Genomic DNA, 23,275 nt, shown 5'->3' with positions numbered 1-23,275 from the left:
AAAGAGATTTTTAAAACAGGGGTGGGGGGTGTAGGGTAAGTTAGGAGGAGAAGACAAGTGGAGACAAACAGGAGCTGAAGGACAGTTACAGTTGAGAAACACGATGAGAGCAGCAGAGAAGTCCTTTTATACACAGGTTTTGGACTTAACATTCCTAACAGTATTTCTTGCATGATATATTTTAGACAAAAGTTATTTTTAATAATATAAAAAACACTTTTAAACTCAAGTCTGAGGAAAAAACATCCCAGTCAAAGAAATCCACCTACAGTGGGTGCCCTATAATCTCACAGCCAGTTATAAATGTACTGTGTCCTTGTCTAGTGTCTTTCCTTATATTATTTTCTTTTATTCTTATATTAGAACTGTTGCTGCAAGCCAGATATTAACAATAATAATTTTTAAAAAATCCTAAATTGACACCAAATGAAAAAACTTTCATGGGTAGGACGTATTATACAAGTCATAACTACTTTCATATTCATTCCAAATATCATATTTATAATTGTCTTTCTCCAGTTTCTCCAGTAACTAACATTTTAAATCGAGCTGTTTGCTGTTTGCTCAAAATTGTATCCAACAGTGACAAATCACACAATAATGACTTATAAATCTAATTAGTTTGGAAATATTGAATTTTCTTTTTCCATCTATAATTTGGTTTTATTAGACAGTATATAACAGTATGATACATACTTATTATTGGTTTAAACTATAGGGTGAAAAGATTTACTTGTGTTTTCTGAAATATAAAAGCAGAGGGAAATTATTTAAACTAGTTAGAAATGTCATCAGTCCAGTAAAGATTAAGAAAAAGAAGCTTCAGATGACTGGAACAGTTAAAATCTATGCAAACATTTCCTGTTATGTTTACTTGTGTAAAAATTTACATTTGACTTATTCAGTGATAAATGAATCTGACTGCTCATAAACAGAGATATAAGCTTAAAATGAATCATTTACAGTAACTGGCTTTGTATCTTCTTTACCTCCCCTGCCTGCTCTGCTCCATCTCTCCACTCGCCACCCTCCGCTCCATCCCTTCATTTCCAGGCAAAAAAAAAGAAAGAAAAAAAAAGAAAAACAACACAGAAATAGTGAAATAAATAATTAAATGGTGCAGCAAAACATTGTGTGCTAAAACCCCTGTGTAGTTTGGCAATCAGCTTGCCCATGTAAAAATAAATCAAGCTGATTTTCCAAATGTTTTGTGCGTGGTGCGCTGTTGCCGCTCTTCGCAGCACAGATTGCAAGCCGATGGAGAGGCCGTGGGGAGGGGCGGGGCACTGGATATTGAACCCACTTGCACCAGCTTGTTAACACATACACCTTAGCCCTGGAGCGGCGCGGCAGGGTGCCCACCAAGCACTCGGGACCTGCAGGGGATCAACAAATGTATACCCGATGTATGGACGCACACCCTGAGATTTATGAGAACACAAACATTGTATTCAGGACCAGAACAGCACCATATGTAGAGAGTGACGTACAAGCTTATACACAACTATGCACACACAAGACCTATGATATTTAGGTCTGCCTCTGCAGCTTAATTCAGTGATTACAAAGTGCACAACATAACTGCAATAAAATACATACCAATACATACTGTAGAGCTCTCTTTAATCTAAAATCAATTTAACGAAAATATATATTTAGTTTTGTTTTGTTTTTTTACTTTTTTTAGTCCTGCCCAGAACCAGAAACATAGTCAAATGCAGAAAAAACAAGTACCAGCTGCAATGTGGCTCATCGTAAATGTGAGTCATACATCATGTCTGTCCTGTGCCTCCTTACAATAAATCACCTTACAAAAATGCCAAAAATACATATATTCACTGCTCAGAACGAATTAATGCATCTACAAACATACACACTTTCTACCAGTAGAGTTGTCTCCAAGAAATCAAATACAAAAATGTGGTCAAGCAGCTTAATTGTCACTCCAAAAGTGACCTCATGTAGAACTGAACTCAAGAGATTTTTAAATATCAGGAGGATTCATCAACCAACTAAGTGTCAAAGCAGAAAATAAAACTCACTAAATGCCAAGAGTGATTATCGTGGTTCAGTTGGGAGAAGAGGGAACTTAGTTGCCAACTTCCCAGCCAATCCACTTTTGGCAGCCAGATTCCTACTCTGCTAAACCTCCTGAGAACATGCAATAGCAACCCATGCACACACAGACACACACATAAAAATACCCGCATAACATATGCGTGGAAACATACAGAATATTTATACTTTACACAACTTAAAATTGTTTTTCATTCTATGAAACACACAAAAATAGTCACACACACAACCAGGAGACAGCTGTGACATGGTAAACTTTGTTTTTTGGCAGCGTTTGACTGTCGTCAGGTTAACACTGGTGGGTGGTAGACAATATGTAGTGTCAGTAATGGAGCAGGAGAAGAGGGTGAGTGTGTGTGTGAGTTTCATTGTGTATAAGAGTTAGATGGAGTTGGGGGGGGGGGGGTTACTGGGGTGGAGATCCTGAAGAGTGGGGCAACAACACCCACACACTCTCACCCACATCCATGGAGCCAGGCTGTATGCCAGGGACCCTGTGGAGACACACACCGACTGGGCTCTGCACTCAGGGGGTGTACGCACATGCACTCTTACATACTTACAGATTCTGTAGCATAAGCCAAAGATGGAACTAGTTATGAATGCAGCTACTATAGGTCAATGCTTCCAAAATCAGCCGCTTTTTTTTGCCAGTATAGCAGAGCTATGTGTAAAACTGGATAATTTATGTCATCCTCAAAAATATCCAGGAGTGAAAGAGACAATGTGGTAGCAAAAGCATGTGCACAACCTTAGGGCTTCAACAATTTGAAAAAAGTTGGGAAGATGTGTAAAACATAAATAAAAACAGAATGTAATGTTTGCAAATCGCATCAACCCATATTTTATTCACAACATATAAGATGTTGGAACTGAGACATTTTTCCATTTCATGGAAAATATTAGCTCATTTTGAATTTCATGGCAGCAACACATCTCAAAATAGTTGGAATAGGGGCAACAAAAGGCTGGAAAAGCAATTGCCGCAAATAAAAAAACAAATGTGTGAGCATTTGACAACTAATTGGGTAGCTGGCAACAAGTCAGTAACATGACTGGGTATAAAAGGAGCATTTCAGAGAGGCAGAGGTTCACCAATCTGTGATAAACTGCATCTAAAAAGTGTGGAAAAATGTTCCTCAAGGTAAAATTGAGAAGTACAATAAATATTATCATCAAAACATTCAGAGAAGAAGGAGGAATCTCTGTGCGCAAGGGACAAGGCCGAAGGTCAAAATTAAATGCGCGTGTTCTTCGGGGCCTCGGGCAGCACTGCATCAAAAACAGGCCTGATTCTGATCCTGATTTACTGCATGGGCTCAGGAACACTTCCAGAAATCACTGTCCATGAACAAAGTTCACTGTGAAATCCAAAAATGTAAGTTAAAGCTGTATCATTCTTAGAAGAAGTCATATGTGGACACAATCCAGAAACAATACAGTGTTCTCAGGTCTTAAAATGGAAAACTGTTCTGTGGTCAGATGAATCAAAATTTGAAATTCTTTTTGAAAACCATGGACGCTGTGTCCTGTGGACTAAAAAGGAGAGGGACCATCCAGCTTGTTATCAGCAGACAGTTCAAAAGCCTGCATCTCTGATGGTATGGGGGTGCATGAGTGCCTATGATGTGGGCAGCTTACACATCTGGAAAGACACCATCAATGCTGAAAAGTACATAGAGGTTTTAGAACAACATATGCTCCCATCCAGACAAAGTCTGTTTCAGGGAAGGCCTTGCATATTTCAGCAAGACAATGCTACACTACAAACTGCATCCATCACAACAGCATGGCTTCGCAGGAGAAGAGTCCAGGTGCTGAACTGGCCTGGCTGCAGTTCAGACATTTCACCAATAGAAAACATTTGGCGCATCATAAAACACAAAAATTTCCAGCAACAGCGGCCCAGGACTGTTGAGCAGCTAGAATCCTGCATCAGACAAGAATGGGACAATATTCCTCTACTGAACTCCACTTTGCAAGTCACAAGTTATATGATTCACATTATTTGTCTTGTCCAAATCCAGGAATATCAATTTATTATCATAGAAGATAAAGACAACCAAAAAAATATTAATCTTTCGGAATGTATAACCAGTGACCTTTGGGCATTTTCAATAAAAATTTACTTTCATGGTTATTTGATCGCAGATTAATTTTCTCTTAATTGACTAATGAATCAAGTTATTACAGCAAATATCAGAATTTACTGATCATAACAGTTAAGTGGAATGACCTCTGCTGTCAGACTGTTACTCGCACATGAATACAGTTACTGTCACAAGTGTTTCATGTGAGTCTGTAAATAGCCAATATGTTCTATTATTAAAGTTTATCAGAGTACGCAGCTCAATGTTTTACCAGACAACTGGAGAAGAAACAACACAAAACACAGTGCCAGCAAAAATGTAAACAATGGACATTGGATGCGCAGAAGTGGGACTGCTTGGGGACAATCTTGGGAAGAAATTGTAATTTTTAGTAAGACCTGCTACAGTACCCACCAAACAGAAAGAAAATAGTACTCTGGGGCACTCACATTGATCATCAAAATACATTCTGTGATAGCCAGCGCTGGTTTAACATTTAAACAAAGAAAAACAAAATGACATAAATATGTCAGAAGATGTATTTCGACTATGGTAGTAGTTGTATTTATGTATTTATGTGTGTATTAATGTGTTTGTTTGCATACCTGTCCTTCATGCGCTGGTGCATGCGGCCATGTTGGACGCACTGTTCCTCCATGTCAGAGCATCGAATTCTGAGACTTCCTACAGTCTCTTCTAGGTGTTGTTTCTCCAGGGTGAGCTGCTCTAGCTCACTTCTGTGCACGCACGCACGCACACACACACACACACACACACACACACACGTGATTGTTAACACAGATGCTACAGCTAAAAATCTACATTATTAATACACCTTGTACTACTAATCAATGTGAAGTACACTCAGATGAAACTAATGCAGATATTACAGTCCTAAAGTAAATTCTAGAAATGTGATAAATGTATTGAATTTTTTTTCAAGAGGTGCTGAGTCATCTGTATGATTGATTGTTCAGAAGACTAGGATGCTACTTACTGTAAATTTATTGTGTAATACTGGTCATACCGAAATGTTACCCACTCAATTTATATCAAAGAGAGCAGGCTAAAAATACAACTGGTTATTAAGGAAATGTAATTCTGTTAGAAAAAAGTTAGTTGGTTTGGGTTTTTAATTGGTAAGTAATATCTTCTGAGACCAATTACTCTGCTTATAAAGGATGAGTGTGTGTGTGTGTTTATATATATATACATATATAAACAAACACACACACATATACATTTGTTTTTTTGTTTGTTTGTTTTTTTTGGATTACGATCACATTAACTTAGGAGTGTTTTGCGCATTTTCCCATCATTTCAGAGTGACAATAGGCAGGAAATGTGGGGAGAGAAAGAGGGTAATACCATGCACAAACATATTTGACCAGATGTCACACTTATGTGGTGTGCACCTTAACCACTTGTCTATTTCTGCTTCCGACTTAAACTGGTTCATCAGCAGTCCCCATACCTTACCACTTATCAGACATAGAATCAAACAACTCAAACAAACAACTTTTTTATTCATCTTCCTGCAACTGTCTCATAGTAACCTCACTTAGCCTGACTGCTGCGGTCCAGCAGGAATTTAACCGCAACACTGCATTTAGACTCCAGGAGGTCAAACAACCCGCAGCACAAAACACTGCTGCTAAACTGCACAACACACATGCAGCAGATGTAAGATATGAGTCAATATGCTGGTATGTGAGCACGTACTGTATGTGAGATCCTACCCATAAAATACATTCAAGGTGTTGGTTATTACTGTGTACAAACACACACGTGTGTTTGGTACTGATGTCCATCCATAAGAACACACCGTACTTCAGTGTGTATGCACGTGTCCTGTGGCTGGTGAGGTTAGTGCAGTCTGGCAGGGCCAGATTGGGGGCTGTCATGTGACTAATGTGCAGCACAGCTCCAACAGCTGACAGGACACTGGGCCCAGGGTCACTCTCATACACAGGGAAACACACAAATACACACACACACACACACATATACAGGCAGCCCAGATGGAGAGTTGTGCAGGCCTGCTGTGACAACTGTAGCATCAGGTTAACAAGAAAACAAGTCAGACTGGAAAGCAGTATGTAGTATGTTGACATGCTCTGTCCAAACAGGCTAGATAGATGATGCTTCCTGAAATGATGACATGGATGTCTAACAGATAGAGGGAATAAACAACTGAGCAAAAGAACAAACGCAAGGTATAAAGAAGCTGTCTGTATCTACACAAGTAAATTTTAAGTCATAGTATGAAAATGTTTTCACAGGAAAAATGGCTAAGTGAATAATTATGATGTAAAAATCCAAACAATAAACATGGATGGAAGCATAAATGAGTGAATAAATGTTCAGACAAACTGGAAATACATATAATAAATACTGACCGACCATTTTCTGTCAGCTCTTCCAGTTTATTGCCCAGTTTGCAGCACTCTTCCTTCAGCTTCCTTAACAGGGAATTTTGGGAACTCAGTAGTCCATCCAACTCTCCAACTGCAATCAATCATGGGAAAGCATTCCGTTAAGATGAGGTTAACCTTTATGTGACATACAAGTTAGAAGCTTTGTCATTTTAAATGAATTGGTTTACTTCAGTACTTCAGGTTTACTATCAGTATTTCATAAATTGTAATTAACTGATTGTTGAATATCAATTAAGGAAAACTGACATAAATTTGCATCCCTTCTACTTGTACAGTGCATAGTAGCTAGTGTATATTATATAAATTTAGACTTGTATATGTACTGCTCCGCCTGAAAATGACAAATCCATGGATGTGCATGAAAGATACATTTTTACGACAATGACAGGCTGAAGTGCAGCCTCAAACCTGACATAAGGTAAACAGGAAATGAGCTCTGAAAAAAGAGGTTCTATTTTACGTATTGGGAGTACAGAGGAAAAAAATAACTCCTGCACATGCGTGTATGAGTCTGTCATTAACTGTTGGATGTTTCTTTAACGAAATTCTATTTACATCGGCCAATTGGATATTTGTTAAAGAGTAACATTACAAGGTCAATTTAATAGTAAAGAGAAAGAAAATATTGATGACCGATAGACATCACACATAATGGATTTTAAATATCAAAAATTACATAAGTATATTTTTGTCACAATATGAGTTTAAAGACCGCAGTGGGTATGACTGAAGTGCTCTTTTTTGATCTGCACATCACTAAAAACTGTTAAATAATTTTTATTATATTTTAAAATTCAAAACAAGCTGCAGAACAGGGTGAAGTACCAGGAAATAAGTACTTTTAATTTTAGTGTAGCATACAGAATTTGTGTCTGAATTTAAAAAATATCTAATTAAACTTAAGTTTCCTCATTAATCCAGGATTACATTTTATTTTTTTTTATTTTATAAAGAAAAATAAATCTTCTTATGGGGTGGCATCGCTATGTCTGTTAATGCAAACCATGCATTTATATAACTGGCCAGCCCACCCCACAGCTTCACATGCAGTACCAAAGAAAACCCATCTACTTTTAGCAAAACAATTAAATCTATTGTAATACAGTAAATAACGCAGCGAATAAGAGATACAAACAGTCCTTTGAGTGTATTCCCCAAAATGCCTTTGTCAACATTAACATTAGAATCAAAACTGTTCAAACACTAGGAGATGTACAGAGAAAAACACAAGTACAGAGAATTGAAGACAGAAATATAAAGTGTGTGAAAAGGGTAAAATGAGATGGAGAAAAAGAAGGAATTGGTGCTTAAAAGTGCTTTCTTTCTCCTTTCCACCCTTCCTGCCACGTCCTCATTTGCTCATGGGGGCCTCTTTCTGAACAATCCAAAACTGGGCTTTCATCGTTGCTTTGAAATGATTCACATTCAGCTCTCCAACATATGTCTGCTCTTTTAAAATAACAATGGCTGCCGTTTGGATTGAGGGAATGATCCACCTGCTCCAGCATTCTGTTACAGTCAACCGAAACCAAAAACACCAAGTCTTTGAAAAGTAGCTCAGACTTAAAAAGAGTTTTTTTTTTTTTTAATATACAGTACATTTTGGAGGGGGAGAAAGTGAAAAATCTATGATAGTGATTTTCTGTGCTATGATATGTACATTTACCTGCAGGCTGAAATTTGACTCTACACTTTTGTCATCTCTCTGTTCTTCTTTATGTTCTACGGAAATGCAATTAAAATATAGTCATGGACTTAAAGAGGTGGAAAGGCCAATACCTCCAAAGGTTTCATTCCTAAATTGTACTCTTAATGGTGCTTCAAGATCCACATTGTTACTCTTGAGTGAGTGTTTTTTTTTAAATTCCACTCTAAATACAGTAGTCCTCCAACCTCTGACCATGTATGGACGGCAAATATTTGGATGCTAAAGAACATGAAATTAAAAGTACACAACTCAGAAACACGTACATTTAAAAAAGTTCGGTCAGTGCTGGAAAAGTTGCATAAAGAATGCTAATTAGCTGAACAGGCTTTGAATGCGTCTGGCCATGCGTAGGCCAAAAAGAACCCTGGGACACAGAAACACAGCAGAACTGGCACTGGAAACAAACAGAGGAAAAATGAGGGAGGGAGGAATGGAGGGAAGAAGCATGGCAGGGAGGGAGGGACAGAAAAAAATATCTGATATCATCTAGAGGCTGCTCTGTACGCATTTGCTCAAACATTAAAAAACAAAAACAAAAAAAGGTGGTGTAGAAGAAGGGAGAGGGGGATGGATGGATGGAAGGACAAACGGATGGACAGAGAGGCGGGATTTGGAGAGCAAAAAAGCTAATTATCCAGCTCGTCTGTTGGGTTACACGGGGATAGGAAGTGATGCGGGCTACTAAAGGACGTCCACCCCTCCATCCTCTTCCCATCCACAGTTTCCTGCTGTGCTCTGATGTCAGCTCTCTTTAGACAACATGTGTGCTGCCGACACACGCCAAAAACAAATCCTTTGTATACCCCCCTCCTCCATGCCTCCCCTCTCTCTATACACTCCATCTTTGTTCTGCGTACCAGCAGGCTCCCTAGTTGTTGAAGGGAACTACAGGTAAATAAAAAGATAGAAGAAGCAAGTGGAAGAATGGTTGAGGGTGAGAGGTGGGTGTTAGGAGGGGGATCCAGATGGTGCAACAGATGTGCTAGCAGCAGCAGCTCTGCTGTGCAGACAGACAGGAAGCTCTGAGCTGGGTCTCTGTGCTCTGCTCCCATCACCTTTCTTCTGCTCTGCCCTGCTATTCGCTCTTCACTCCTCATGGCTTCCGTTTTGTTCTTTTTGCTCTGTTCTGCTCTTTTGAGGTCACTTCAGCTCAGTCTTGCGCTGCTCAGATGATTTACTTCTCTGCTCATACCCTCCCTAGCAAGGTGGCACAGTGAGAAATAAAACCATAATTCAACGGGAATGTACAGATTCAAGACACCATACCAGCAAAGATCCACCCAGCAGAAGTGTCCTTGAGGAAGAGGTTGAAAGTATCCCAGCTTAGGGGCTGTGGTGCTGTAGCTGACCAACTCTGCTGTTTTTCTCCTCGCTTTTCTGGATATTATGACTCAGTTCTGCTTTATTCTGTTCTGGTCTCCATTTCAATCCTGCTCACACCACTTTCCTCCTCTGAATAAGATAACGAATATCCCGTGTACAGCCATGGCCTACAGTAAACCTTCTGACACTGCAAAATTTCTGCCTTTGTGTACCCATGTGGAGATGTTCTCAGTTGTTTGTGGCTCTCCAGAGAAAACCTTTTCATGCTGGACTTTTGGAAGTTTGATGTCAAATGTACAAATGTCCACCAGATACCATCTGCTGCAATTTTAGCATATAACTAGAAGCCGACAGGCACATGCTGTAACTGCAGCATCTCAGTATAAGGAAATTCAGTTACTGTTATATTTATTGCCATTTCTTATAAGCTTACTGTCCATTAGTGAGTTTTGTTTTACTTCTTTGTGTTTGCTTAGAGAAATGGTTTGGGATTTTTAAAGCGTATCCTAAAGTCTTAACAATGCAATTTAAGGTAGTTTGTGGTAGTATAGGACTGAAAATCAATCAATCAATCTATACTCAACCCAGCCCTTCCACTTCCTTCTCTCACTTTTTATTGCTCCACCACACTCTACACAGCCTTTCAGGCACTAGCTATTATCAAATTACAAAAGAGTAATGTTTTAAAATCTTCCTTGGAATTCTGTGACTAACCAGTAGCTAACATCTCGCCATTGTTTGCAGTGCTGTTCTGTGAGTTTGGGTCAAAGAATGCTCTACTCTTTAGACAATTTTTGGAGATATTTCTACTAAATAAATATTGGCCAATAAGCTATAACACAATGATGAGAAGCATATCTCTGTGACAATAGGTCTTATTAATTGTTTCTCTTCTGCACAGGTGAAATGTTGCATTTCACCCAAAATATGGCTCTGCCTTAACAAATGGTCAATCCTTGTTCTGTGCAAAAAGCAATTCAAAGTTCGGCTGAAACTTGTAAGTAATGTCAATAGAGTGTTGGACAAGACAAATTTTAGTCTTTGCACAGACTGAAAACTTAACACGTTGTCCCTGTTCCCTCTTCTTAGAAAAAGTTGTAGCAACCTATACTTACTGTCACTTACATTTCTGCAAAACATTGTTGTTCTGAGAGCAACTTAAAAAAAACAATCGAATTGAACCAATCCTTTAATATAGTTACAGCAAAAATGCAATTTCTTGTTCGTTTTTGGCTCTTCTCAAAAGTCTATATAGCAGTAGAAGAAATGCTAGAATTTTCCTTCGGCAAACATACAACTGTTACTACTATTAGGAACTAAATATACAAATTATAAAAGTTTCTAAAACAACAATTAGCATGGTCATCATAAATGTGTTCTCAATAAAAACAAAATGTGGCTACTGAAGAACAGACTACTTGAAAGATGTTTTTTGAGCAACTGACATCACAAATGATACCAAAGTAAATCTGAAACAGATCCAATTAATTTGATAAAGTCAGAGTTAAGAATGAGACAATAAGCTATGAGAAATATTTCTGGCCTAGACACTGACCTCTCTGCTGGTGTTGAGCCTCTGTTTTTTCCAGCAGAACAGTCAGCTCTCTCTCTCTTTCCTTGGCTAAAAGCATCACCGATGTCATTTTCTCCTCTTCAGTTCGTTCTGCACTCTGTCTCTCCTGTCTGGGGAAAATGAAATACATGCAAATATTTTAAAAATACATTTCAACAACAGTTATTCTTATCTTTTTTTGGTTTTAAGTCTGGTTTGGTTGTTGGCTCACATTATACTAATGCAGGTTAATATATTAAAAACATTCAGGAACATACTCATTAATATTGATTTTTAGATGTGCCATTAAAATCTTCAGAGCCATCTTGCAAACACCAGCAACCTGGTCCTAATGTGATTTACGTTCAGCAGTTGACTAAGCAGTGCAATTCAATAAATTCCATCATACCTGATAACTGTCTCTCGTAGAAGACAAGGCTGATTTGTGTGAGGGAGACTGGGTATGTGGAAATGATTGGAAAGGAGGATGACAGTGCACACTGTACAACAAGAGAGTAAAATAAATCACAGAAACAAGGATGAAGAAAAGGTGGTCAAAAGGTCACTGTCAGCTTGAAGACCCCTGAGTGACACTGCAGTTGTCTACAATACACACACTTCATCCCATTACAAATTGGTCCAGAATAAAATCATTATTGTCTGGTGGAAAAAAGGTAAATTACCATGGCCTAAAAAAGACAACATTCATTACAACTGAAAGGTTTGTTAACTTTGTTCAAGGTGATTGTCATTGTGTCCAACTGTTACAAATATAATTTTTTATCCACACTAATACCAAAAACACAAAACTATTGCCAAGAACTTCAGCATTTGACAATCATAACAGCTATTTACTAGACTGTACTTAACATCTTTGCGACTGTCTGACATATTTGTTAGTGATCATATCAATGTAACCTCCACCCTCATTTGCCTCAATATCAAAATTGAGCAGGTAAAATACAAAATGAGGAGCTTATCTATGGTGGATTTGATTAACTGGGCATTTTACTCCTGTTTGAACAAAACTTTCTAACTCAACTAAGTTCAAACGTACACAAACAACAGAGGAACAGACAAAGAAGGAAATAAACGAAAAACTACAAACACAGGAAAAAACGAACAAATAAACAGAACTCTTCCTGAAGTCCAAAGGCGCTAATGAAGAGAGAATTCTCCAGTTTAAGTGAAAACTTTTCTCCCCTACAGCGCTTGGCCTGCATCTCTAAAGTGACCGCGTCTGTCTGTTCCTTCGTGTGTGTGTGTGTTCTCCTGCTGTCCTGCTGTCTGGGGTGTGAAAGCGGGTGGCGGGTGTGCAGGGGACACAAGGAGAATGTGTGTGTCTCTATTCGTATGAGTGTGTGAGTGAATGAACCCCCGCTGGGCTTGAACAGCAGCCTGAGCCACCAAAGCGCACACCAGGGCTCAGCGGGAGATGGCGGGCAGGCGTTGCCAGCCATTTGGTCCTGCAAGAGGTTCCAGGGGGCTGTGTGTATTTGTGTATGTATATGTGTGTGTGTTTGTGTGCGACTGGGGTGGAGGGGGGAGAGACTCACACCAGACCTGTTTACTCACCAATTAGCATCAGACAGACCGCCAGAAAGTTCCAGCAGTCAGCAATAGAGTGGTGGTGAGGAAAAAGAGGGTGATAAAAAAACAGAAGACGGCAGAAAAGCAAAAAGACTGAGAGCTACACATTTGGCATCTGTTGGTCTTGCTGATCTACAGCAAACCAAATTGTTAAAAGGTACAACCTAATAAACTTGAATACAACAGAACAGACAAGAGGGTCTGCATTCTGGGAGAGTAGGGCAAACTAGTGGTGATGTTTTAAAGTTTTGATTGAGTAAATCAGGCTTCATATACCCCAAGATGGGGGTCTGAGACAAAGGCCCGAAAGCCTCTTCAAGGATCAGTATAAATCTGGCAGGTCGGGCCAAGTTATGTGGTTCTTTCCTACGCCATTTTGTATCCCCAATGAAATAAAACATCTTTATTTGCAAAATGCTCACACAAAATGGCTGCTGATGAGCATTGTCAAATTGAAGCATAAAAAAAGAAAGCAAAGAAGAGTCTTCATTGGGGAGCCTAGCCTGGATCAAGTGTTAAGGGTGATCGAGTAGAGCATAGGCTGAATATGTGGGGTTGGAGCTGGATAATTCTCTCTGGACAATAATCTGCCTTCCAGTTAAATGGTGAATGGGCTCTGGTGTGCTGCCTGTGGCAGGAACTCTTGTTTGGGCCTAAGAGGCAACAGACTGAGTGTTGAGTTAGCAGATAGCTGGGCCTGTTTGTGTATGCCTGGCCTGATGCACTGTAGGACAGCTTGATAAGTATGGCAAGAGCTGCATGGGCCAGAGGCCTAAGGTAGGCTGGAATGGCTCTGGGGCTGCGGCCAGGTACAGTGGCTGCTGGGTAAGTGGGAGGTGGCAGAGGCGGTGGCTGGCTGACTAGATGGCTGGAGCTGTGATGAAGAAGAGGGGCCCCAGCCCACAATGCCTGCCTAAGTGGGCACTATTCAAGCTGTTGCCCATTAGATGTGGGGTGCCAGGGCCTGACCAAGCGCGGAGTTTGCAGCACCCCATGGTGCAGCTGGCATTTCACGCCAGAACCACCAAATGCCGCGGTTAATCAGAAAACAAGCACAAATTGGAGTCAGACGGTGGACTTGGAGGAACTGGAGATATTCTCCAACGCCAGACAACACTGACCACTGTTTGGACTTGAGTTTTAAAGATTATATTCTCTCCCAATAAACAGAACATCACTCACATATAAACAGATAATTCATGTATACAGCTGTGCATGGCCTGTGCATGACCTCAATGGATGTGTTTGTTCATACTGCAAAATCTTCACATTTATGTAAAGTTTTATAAACATATATTTTAATTTTATATTATTCAAATGATTGAGAAACATCACTAAAAAGTGATATGGAAGCAATCAGTTACCAAAGTATAGTGGTAAGAGAAATAATGCATTTATACTCATAGTTTAGTATACATATCTAAACTATTGTAAGAGAGAACAATTACAAATACAGTAAGTCCATATTTTTGCTCAGCTATGTTTCTGTGTTGCAACATACCAGGTGTGAAATTAACGTGAACAGATTGCCAACCTAACCTACAGCATAAACACGGAAACACACAAACTTTGTTCAGAACAAAGGAAACTGATTGTTGCAAAATATTGATAAATAAAGATGGTAAAGCAAGAGGAAGACCAATAGCACCAATTGTTTCATAGAGGACCAATTGTACTAACAGCTCACTGTAAAGTCTTAGTACAGTCTATAATCAGTCCATCACACACTTGTGAATTGTCATATTTTAGAATGATGACTAACATCTAATTAACATTATCAGGAAAACAGAAATTCGGATTGCACATTTGAAAATAAAAGTGATACAAATAAAATATCAATGTTATTTACATTTAAATTAGGTTTATAAGTGGCACCAACAGGCCAATTGATTGGGGATACTTGATACTGAACTGAAGGTAGGACTGGTCGAAAATGAATTGATGCTGTACTATTAATATTGTACTATTAAAATTGTTAACTATTTTCTTGTATCTCAACTGCTCAAAATGGTAACACTAGTGATGATTCATTTTTGTGGAGGAATTCCAGTGGATCCACAGCTATGTATGATAGACTGCATCAATCAGAATACATAAATATTAAATGGTTTGATACAGAAAACTACACAGACAATATCTGCGTATGTGTGAGTATGTTTATGTGTGTGACTGAGAGATGTTGAGACTGAGGCCTTGTGTAGGCCTCTAACTGATACTGCCAACAATGGATGAGTGCAACACAGAAAAAATAAGTTGACATATTGAACATTTGCTGTGCTGCATGTCGGTGATGCTGTGTACAATAAACATCTGAAATCTTTTGTGTGGCAGATGACACACAGTGTCACAATTTTCTCTCGCACACCTCAATGTGTTTTAGCACATTTTTATTAAACCTCAGGGTGATGTAAGTCAATCACTCTTCTCCCACATTTCCCTCCCGACACCCCCTCTTTTCATCTCACTGCTATACTTTATGAAACAAACACACCCAACACAGAGGCATCCTGATGCAGTCTCACCGCTTGTTTACTGTGTCCAGACCTTAATTCTGTTCGTCCATCTATCCGTCCAGAGCATTCCCTTCTCTGCTCCGATCCCTTTTTCTGCTGTTTCTATCTCTCCCTGCTCTTTTCCCTCCCACCCTTTTTTCCTGTAACTAAACTGGCTGTGTCTTTCTCCATCTGCTGGTTCTTCCTTCAGCGGCCCTGCACCTGTTCACACCTCCTCTCCTGTTGGCCACCTCGTCTCTCTACTACCCTCTCCCCCCCTTTATCTCTCTCATTCTCTCTCTCTCTCTCTCTCCCTCTCTCTCTGCTCAGTGCGATGCTGCCAGGCCCATTCCTGGCTCAGTTAGCCTCTCTGTCATTCAATCCATCTGTCGGCAAGTCAACTTTGTTTACAGCGGGTGGCCCAAGCCTCTTTTCTTCTTCAAGGAGCGCTGAAGCCCCCCCACTGCCACCAAGGTCAGTAGCAAGCCAATTGTGCTCGGAAAACAGAGAACTGCAACTGCAAAAACATTAAATATGCCCTCAAACAAGCATTCGTGCATATGTATGGGAAGCAACTCTACTCAAATATACACCTTAAAAGCTGTCTCTCATACATAAGAATAAATGCATGTACACACAGCTACAAATGCACATGACCCTCACAGAAAACATTTGCTGTGACAGCACACATTCCCTCAGAAAAAAAAAAAAACAGCTCGAGAATGAAGTAATTAGCTGATGATTGGCCTCTGTCATCATCTATCTGCTCACTAAATAGAGCGAGAGAAGTTTAAAAGTCTTAATTGGCACAGATGACTGGTGGTCTTAACACAGGAAGAGCGCGCTGGCAGTGTAGGCATCTGTGATTTTTAAAAATAAACACATAGCATACGTACAATATGCTCCCATACTGACCCAATCGAAAAACCCAGGACTCAACATCAGTGTCAAATCTGTGCCCTACAGAAATAGTTATGCGTAGCATATGTGGAAGGGCTGAGGGTCAAATCACTTTCAGATGAGAAGGTAAATTATTGCCTGGAATTAATTATTTCAATAAGGATACCAGCTTCAAATTACTTCTCACTAGACATTTGTTAAAAGTGTATAATACTGCGCATCTTACACTACCTCAATGTTATTCGATTAATATATTAATAATTATTTTATTAAAGACAGCATATAATTATAATTATGATAGCTATACAATAAAAAATATTAGTTTGTGCAAGAGAGTACATATCTTACTGATATAATATTTCACGTGAACACGTGTCAATGTTTTTAAAAGACAAAGCTGGAAGGAAAACTTTCAAATTAATTTTAAAAAAAAAGCAAGGAGAGGAAAAAAGTGTGCAAACTGAAGGTTTGTACCACATGGAGTGTTCTCTCCTAGTGTGAGCACAGTCCACCTGTGTTGGAATTCGCTTCACGCTCAAGACGTACCTGATGTTGTTTCAAACGCCCCCTCACCCCTCCCACCTGGTTATAAGCTTGGGGGCAACTGGCAGGAAGAACATGAGCCACTTCGCTCTCCAAACCCACCCAAGTAATCTCTAAGTAATCACTCAACTCTCCTATTATCTTCATACTTTCTATCTCTCCTGTTCATTTCTCCCACACTCGCTGAAAATCCTCTCCTCTCTGTACTCCTGGGCCATTAGATCACATGCCTAGTGAGGGAGAGGTGGTCATTGAGGTGGAAAACAAAGAGGCTTTTTCTAAACTCAGTGGGGGGATAGGGCTTGAGATGGCTCTGTAGGGGGGCTTGTGCCCACATGGTGCCCACCATCATATGTACAGTGTTTAACCCTTTTCTCCTTGCAACATCCATATCTCCTCAACTTTTTCTTCACATGTAAATCCAGCTTTATTTGCTTTGCCTTCCATTTGCAACCTCACTGTCACTATTTTAAATATGCTGCATGTCTATCTATATATCTCCTTACTAACAGACTGCAAAAAAAGCTTCAGGGTTGTATCAATGTATCTTTTAACCTGTTTCATGCTGTGCTTTGTTTGAAACAGCTTTGGTATTTTTGGTATGTTTAACAGTGAACTGAATATTAACAAAATCCAAGAGAACAATACAGCAACAGATCTTTTGAAGTATTTTCTTATATAGGTATTTTTATAGTACAACTTATGTGGATCGCCTGCATTTTGTCATTGCTTATAATCACTACATTTAAAAACAGAAACTAAACATTTAACAACAATCTGCATATCATGCATATCCCAAACTCTCTGTCTAAAACTGTTAATTTGGTTCTGCAATTTTCATTCAAATGTGAAGCAGCAGTGGAACAAGTTTAACTGATTCTAAAGGAGTCAATCCTTAAAAAGCTGAGGGAATATCAAGTGTTTTGGGGGAACACTTTCCTTTCCAATACCTTTCTTATAGAATGTCATTGTATACTGTATAGCTTAGTACCACTCTCCTCTCTTTTAAAATATCTTTCGTATCTCTGCTAATATTATCTGCTTAGCAGCTATTTTTCTCTAGTCTTAGTCTCTACCCTTCCATCTCTTGCCGCTGTTTTAGTGACCAACCTGATACAATCCACAGATCGGGGCACTGCCCTACTACCTATATCATAAAGCTTGGCAACGTCTGACCACAAAGGGTGAGAAAGAGAAGGATTGAAGGCAGGAGAAACAGAAAAAAGAGAACAAAGAGCAGATGATGGATAAAAATGAAGAGGATGGACAGATAAAAAAAAGATCAATCAGGCAAAACACTGTGACAGAAGTAAAAGAGAAATGAGGGGAAAAGAAGAGCAGAGAGGTTCTGTCATGTTGGATGAAAGCTGTGCCTACTGGGCAGTGGGCACAGCGTAGATTCACTGATGGTGCCACCCTCACAGTGGGGGTGTGTTAAGGCAAAAAACTAAGCAGAACACACCCACAGTTAAACCCACCCACACACACACACACACACACACAAACAACAAATTGCAAATTGATAACGGATGCACAAGATACATGCACTACACCCAAAACTTTGTGTAAACTCTTCACTGTTCCTGGTTAGCTATTCTATGAATGATTAGATATATACTTGTTTAGACGCTCTGCCCTTACATTTCCTTAGAGGTTAGGCAAGAGTAGATGAGCATACTGTAGCATGAGGTCAGGAGTAGATAGATGACAGAGAGCTGGTTCTCTCCCTTTCATTATCTGTACTCCAGCAGTAATGTGTGTATGTAGGCCAGTGTCCCAGGGCACACTTGGCTGGGGTGACAACAGTTGTAACCGACAGATTTGCCTCCATCTTGCCTGAGGTCTCACAGTAAGCGATCTGTCTATTCTATCTATTCCCAGCCCAACAGGATGGACAGATTACAGCACTGTTTAGTAATCCTTGTACTTGTAGTGTGTGATTTTACACAGCTGAATTTATAGAATGTAAAATTGTACTATTTGTTAATCATTTATTTATGGTGCTACAGGGAGTCATGACATCATGATATTACTTATCCTCTAATAAAACACAGATAATGGATGGGTGGAAGAAGCAAGAGAGACATTCCACTCCCAGCAGCCATATGTGAATAGTTACCTGGCTTTTATGAGTAAGCAACAGAAGAAAAACTCTGTAGAAAATAAGAGAAAGAGATGGAGTTACTGTGACAAAGAAGAACAACGAAGAAAGCTGTCATAATTAAACCCACGTGTTTCCAAAACAAAACACTTTTAATTCTATATCCATAACTGTTTTGCAAGTGTAGTTGTATAAAATCCATATGGATTGTCATCCTGACACTAAATCTAAAATCAGAGTATGAAGATTAAAGTGTCTTGTGCTGTTTTTATGTGGATTGTGGATTACTTGGTATGAATGTGGTAATGAGTGCTTAGTGTTGGAGGTAAAAATTAGAGAAGCTATGCCAGAAGCTATTTCACTTTACCAAATATAGGATTAAAAGTGAAAGAAAAGAATAAGCATGTGAAATATTAAGGGCTGTAGCACAATCAGTGTGTGGCTTTATTTTGTCATGAGTGCGCACATGCATGCATACGTTCATATTTCTATCCTTATTAGGACTCTCGAGCCTTACCCTACCCTAACTATCATGACTAAAAGCCTTACTCCTAACTTTTATGCCTACCCTAACCCAAACTGGATTCTGTTATTAAACTACTTTTTGTGTGCTAACTAATTAGGAAGCACAACAACAAGCAAAAAAACACACATACACAAAATAATATGAAAAAAATTACATTTTCATTATAGCACATTGTTTCTGTTTAAAAGGCCAAGTTACTCGTTTTTTTACCACTTTGTAGTAATTTGCATATTTGGAGAATGGATGCAGTTCAATTTATTAGTGCCCAACTTGACAAAAAAAACATTGCTGTAATTACTGTAACAATTAACTAAATTAACACAAGTGAAGTTACCACTAAAGATCAGAAAAATAAAAACGCAGCAGCGAGTAAGACAGTGTGACTCAAAGACAAAAAAAGATGGAGAGTCAAAGCAACTGAAAGAAGATGAAAGACCAAGTAGGTCTCAACAGACTGAGCGAGACAGACAGCAAGAGTGCAGGAGAGAGAGGTGAGAAGGCAGTATGGCAGATAGGGCACTCCAACAGTGAGGAGAGAAGAACGCAGCAAGGTCTCGTCACTGGGCCAACGGGCCCACCACTGTCAACATCATGGCACACTGTGGTACACACACACGCACACACATGGCTGGCCGACGGCCCTCCCAGCTGCCCTATCCGTAACTGTCTGATTAGTTGTGCTAAGCAGCCCCTCCCCTGCCAACCATGGTGCCATCTGCTACCCAACAACATGGCTGCCGACCAGACAAGCACACACACGCGTGCGTACAAACACACAAACACACAGCAAGCCTCATACCTGGCACTGCCCCACTGCTGTCACACAGAGACACATCAAACTTCACAGACACAGGTGTAGCCCAAAGGTATCAACACTTAACATTTGCACAAAGGCATGCACACAGACTCATCTAATTGCACGCTCACAAATGAGTCAACACAGATCACGAAACATGGATACTTCAAGCATGTGTTCATAAAAGGCCACACACACAGTTGCCGTTGAGGTTGTGTGCATGCATGTATGTGGTGACAGTGGTTAGGCACTGTTAATGCCAGGTAGAAAGGAAGATGCTGTGCTCAAGTGTGTGTGCGCTTACTGGCAGCGCTTGAAGGTTCATTACGGCCCCCACCTCCCTCGAGTGACTGGAGCCTGCATGGTGCCCCGGCCCTTTTATTCCAGGCCGTGATTGGACAAGGGCCTCCCACTGAGTTGGTTTGCAGCAGTTTTGTCGCGCCCAGATTTCACTCGCTGCTCAAAGTGAGCCTCTGGCGGGACACGGCATCTGCTGCCTCACCTTCCTCATTTACACTTCTCCGCCCTCACACACACAGAGTTCTGTTCACCGCCTTACCAGACCTTGCTATCAGGATGTACAACTAAAGGGAGGAGGGGAAAAAAGACAACTAGTATGAGGTACAGAGAGAGTAGCAGCGTGACATGTTTAATAGAGTTTAGGGAACTTTGTGCATAAGAATCACAGCAGTTGGTCAAGAGCTTTGTCTGACTTTTTCACTACATTTCCAAGCATACATAATCTGTTTTGGGGGTCAAAGAATACAGACTGTGTTTTAAATACAGAAATGCTATTTTGCCCTTCTAGCTCTTTCTACCCAATTGGCCTTATTTCACCCACTGGGAAGAAATAGACGTATTACATCTCATTAGATTCGGTGAAATGTGGGTGATCATCTCTTTACATTGTCTCCAAGTGTTGGCTGCATATATTGGTTTTATGTTTGCAGCTATATGACACATCTCTTCAGCAAACCTGGACAGTAGTGCACTATGTACTACAATGCACTGAGGAAGCTGCATGTACAATAAATGCAAGTACAGATCTGAAGATCCAGTCAACAAGATTTCAAATTTTTGATATAATATGAACAGCTCTGATACATTGAAAATTATCTAGTGTAATTATCTTCCTTTAATTGTTTAAAATTTACTGTGCCATCAAATCAAAGGTGAGAGTTATTGTTTCAGTGACTGTACGTTAAGCTTGGTTGACCGGATGACTCTGCTTTCATGGCCACAGATGCCATAGTCTTGTCTCACCTCATCTGACTGTCCTGGAGACAGGACAGGTGGGACACTCAGATTATTATGTCCATCCATACAGTTACATCTGACATGGTGTCTCTTCATCAAAATCATGAAGCATCTTAATCATTTGCCTTCAATTTGCAGAGGTGTTCAAACTCCTTATTTTGTCCCACATATTGCCATCTCAAATAGGAGTTGAGTTGCCCCTGACACTCCTCTTAAAGTGTTCCACAGGACAAAACAGATTCAATAACTGAGAACAATCTGGGCAAGATGAAGAAAAAAATCACTTACAAAGTCAAACAAAGAGAGAGTGGACATGGATGTAAATTAGAACTTCAAAACCCCAAAAGAAGGTCCCCATATCCAAACAATTAAAATGTTTTCTTTTATTTAGATCAAATCATCACACATTAGCAGAGATAGACAGACTGCAGAGATATTTTAGCTATGGCTTCTTTATGGTTACATCATTTTAACTGTTCACCAACAGTGTATCAATGAACTTACTACAAACCATTTGATTACCTGTAATCAAAAATTACAAATTTGATTTTGGCAAAGTTGAACAAGGAAAAAAAACTAGAGGTGCTTCCCTGTGGCCCGTCTCCTAGAGCAGATTTTTAGCTTCAGTTTCCTAGTCTTTTTAATTGAAAGATCTAAGCTCAAAGCTTTTTGCACTGCTGGAGTCCATGAGGGACTTCCTGGGTTTTTGCCACTCCAGGCACCCACGACCTTCCAATTACAATTCTAAGCAACTGCCTCAGCAAGCTTGGGTATGATAACAGGCCTCAGTTACGCTCACTAAAACTTTCATCACCCAAGAGCCGCCATGCCTCCTGACTGAATTCACTACCAGAGAGTTTTTAGAAACAAAAGCTGTTCGTGACATACAGACACAGATCAAATTATGTGAACAGACATGTTTGGATATTTTCTGGCCCAGGAATCCATAGTTAGAAGTTTGAGTCAAGAAAGTGACAGCAAATAAACTTGTTCACTGAAGTAATTTCAACTTTACGTCCATCTCCAGCTCTAAGCAAGCACCTCATGAACAGGGATGCTTGATTTCATGGGGATATCAAAACTGGTGGAAGATTTGGGGCCTCGCAGACTTGTACAAGTACAAAACTGGCCCACAGTTCTCAAAAAGTCATGGATCCGCAAACGCATGCAAACACACACATCTACCAATTCATGCTGATCTGGCACGTGCTGAAACAGAACCTATGCTGGGCAGTTTTCAGTATGGTCTTTGGGATCCGTGATCAGAACACAGGAAGGGAGAAGGCTGGAGCGAGACAAGGAAAGAAGAAGAAAGTGAAGAAAGATAGGAGCAAACAAACAAAACAAACTTAGCAAAGCCCTCTGTTGGGCTGGGGCCGGGGCTGTGGTGTGCGTGTGTGCGTATTTGTGAGGCGATGTGAACAGAGTGGCGAGGATTAGGACAGATCCCAGGCTGTCCAACTCACAGCTGGCTGATGATCCAATCCTGGAGCACAGCACAGCGCACCAGCCGCCATGGGACTCATAGATGCTTGCATGCATCTGTGTGTGTGTGTGTGTGTGTGTGTGCGTTTATGTTTGTGATTGTGAGTAGAGGCATGCAGATTCAACTGATGTATCAGTGTGCACATTTGCAAGCATGCTCTTGTACAAACAAGTATGTGTGTGTATGCCTGCATGTGTATGTGTTTATCAGAAATGAAGGCAGGGCTATCAGAAATCAAACAGAGGCTGTCTGTGCTTCATGTCCCCTGTTTAAAGACAGGCTGTGATCATTTGGGCCATGAGAAGAGGACAAAATGAAAGTGGAGAGCGAGCAAGTTGCAAAGATAGTATCAAAGAGCTGTCTTCGAAGCTGGCCATACAAATACCTTCAAGCCCCA

At 40.0% G+C, this 23,275-nt stretch overlaps 1 protein-coding gene across 9 annotated transcripts in view; it reads right to left on the bottom strand.

Moving 5' to 3' along the window:
• The window catches only part of sdccag8 (SHH signaling and ciliogenesis regulator sdccag8), a 45,186-nt gene that overhangs the window by 10,528 nt on the left and 11,383 nt on the right, over window positions 1-23,275 (bottom strand). For 7 of the 9 annotated variants that reach the window (XM_067515741.1, XM_067515781.1, XM_067515701.1 and 4 more), the window contains 3 exons: window positions 11,191-11,318; window positions 6,566-6,674; window positions 4,772-4,903 (listed from right to left, as the gene is read on the bottom strand). In XM_067515741.1, the coding sequence (XP_067371842.1) occupies window positions 4,772-4,903; window positions 6,566-6,674; window positions 11,191-11,318 (369 nt within the window). The remainder of the gene's footprint in view (window positions 1-4,771; window positions 4,904-6,565; window positions 6,675-11,190; window positions 11,319-23,275) is intronic. The other 2 variants (XR_010915182.1, XM_067515721.1) reach the window with 2 other exon arrangements.

Source organism: Channa argus, chromosome 1, assembly GCF_033026475.1.
Source record: "Channa argus isolate prfri chromosome 1, Channa argus male v1.0, whole genome shotgun sequence".
NCBI classification, from domain to species: Eukaryota; Metazoa; Chordata; class Actinopteri; order Anabantiformes; family Channidae; genus Channa; species Channa argus.
The sequence above is the reverse complement of the archived record's forward strand: the minus strand, read 5'-3'. Positions and strand labels throughout refer to the sequence as shown.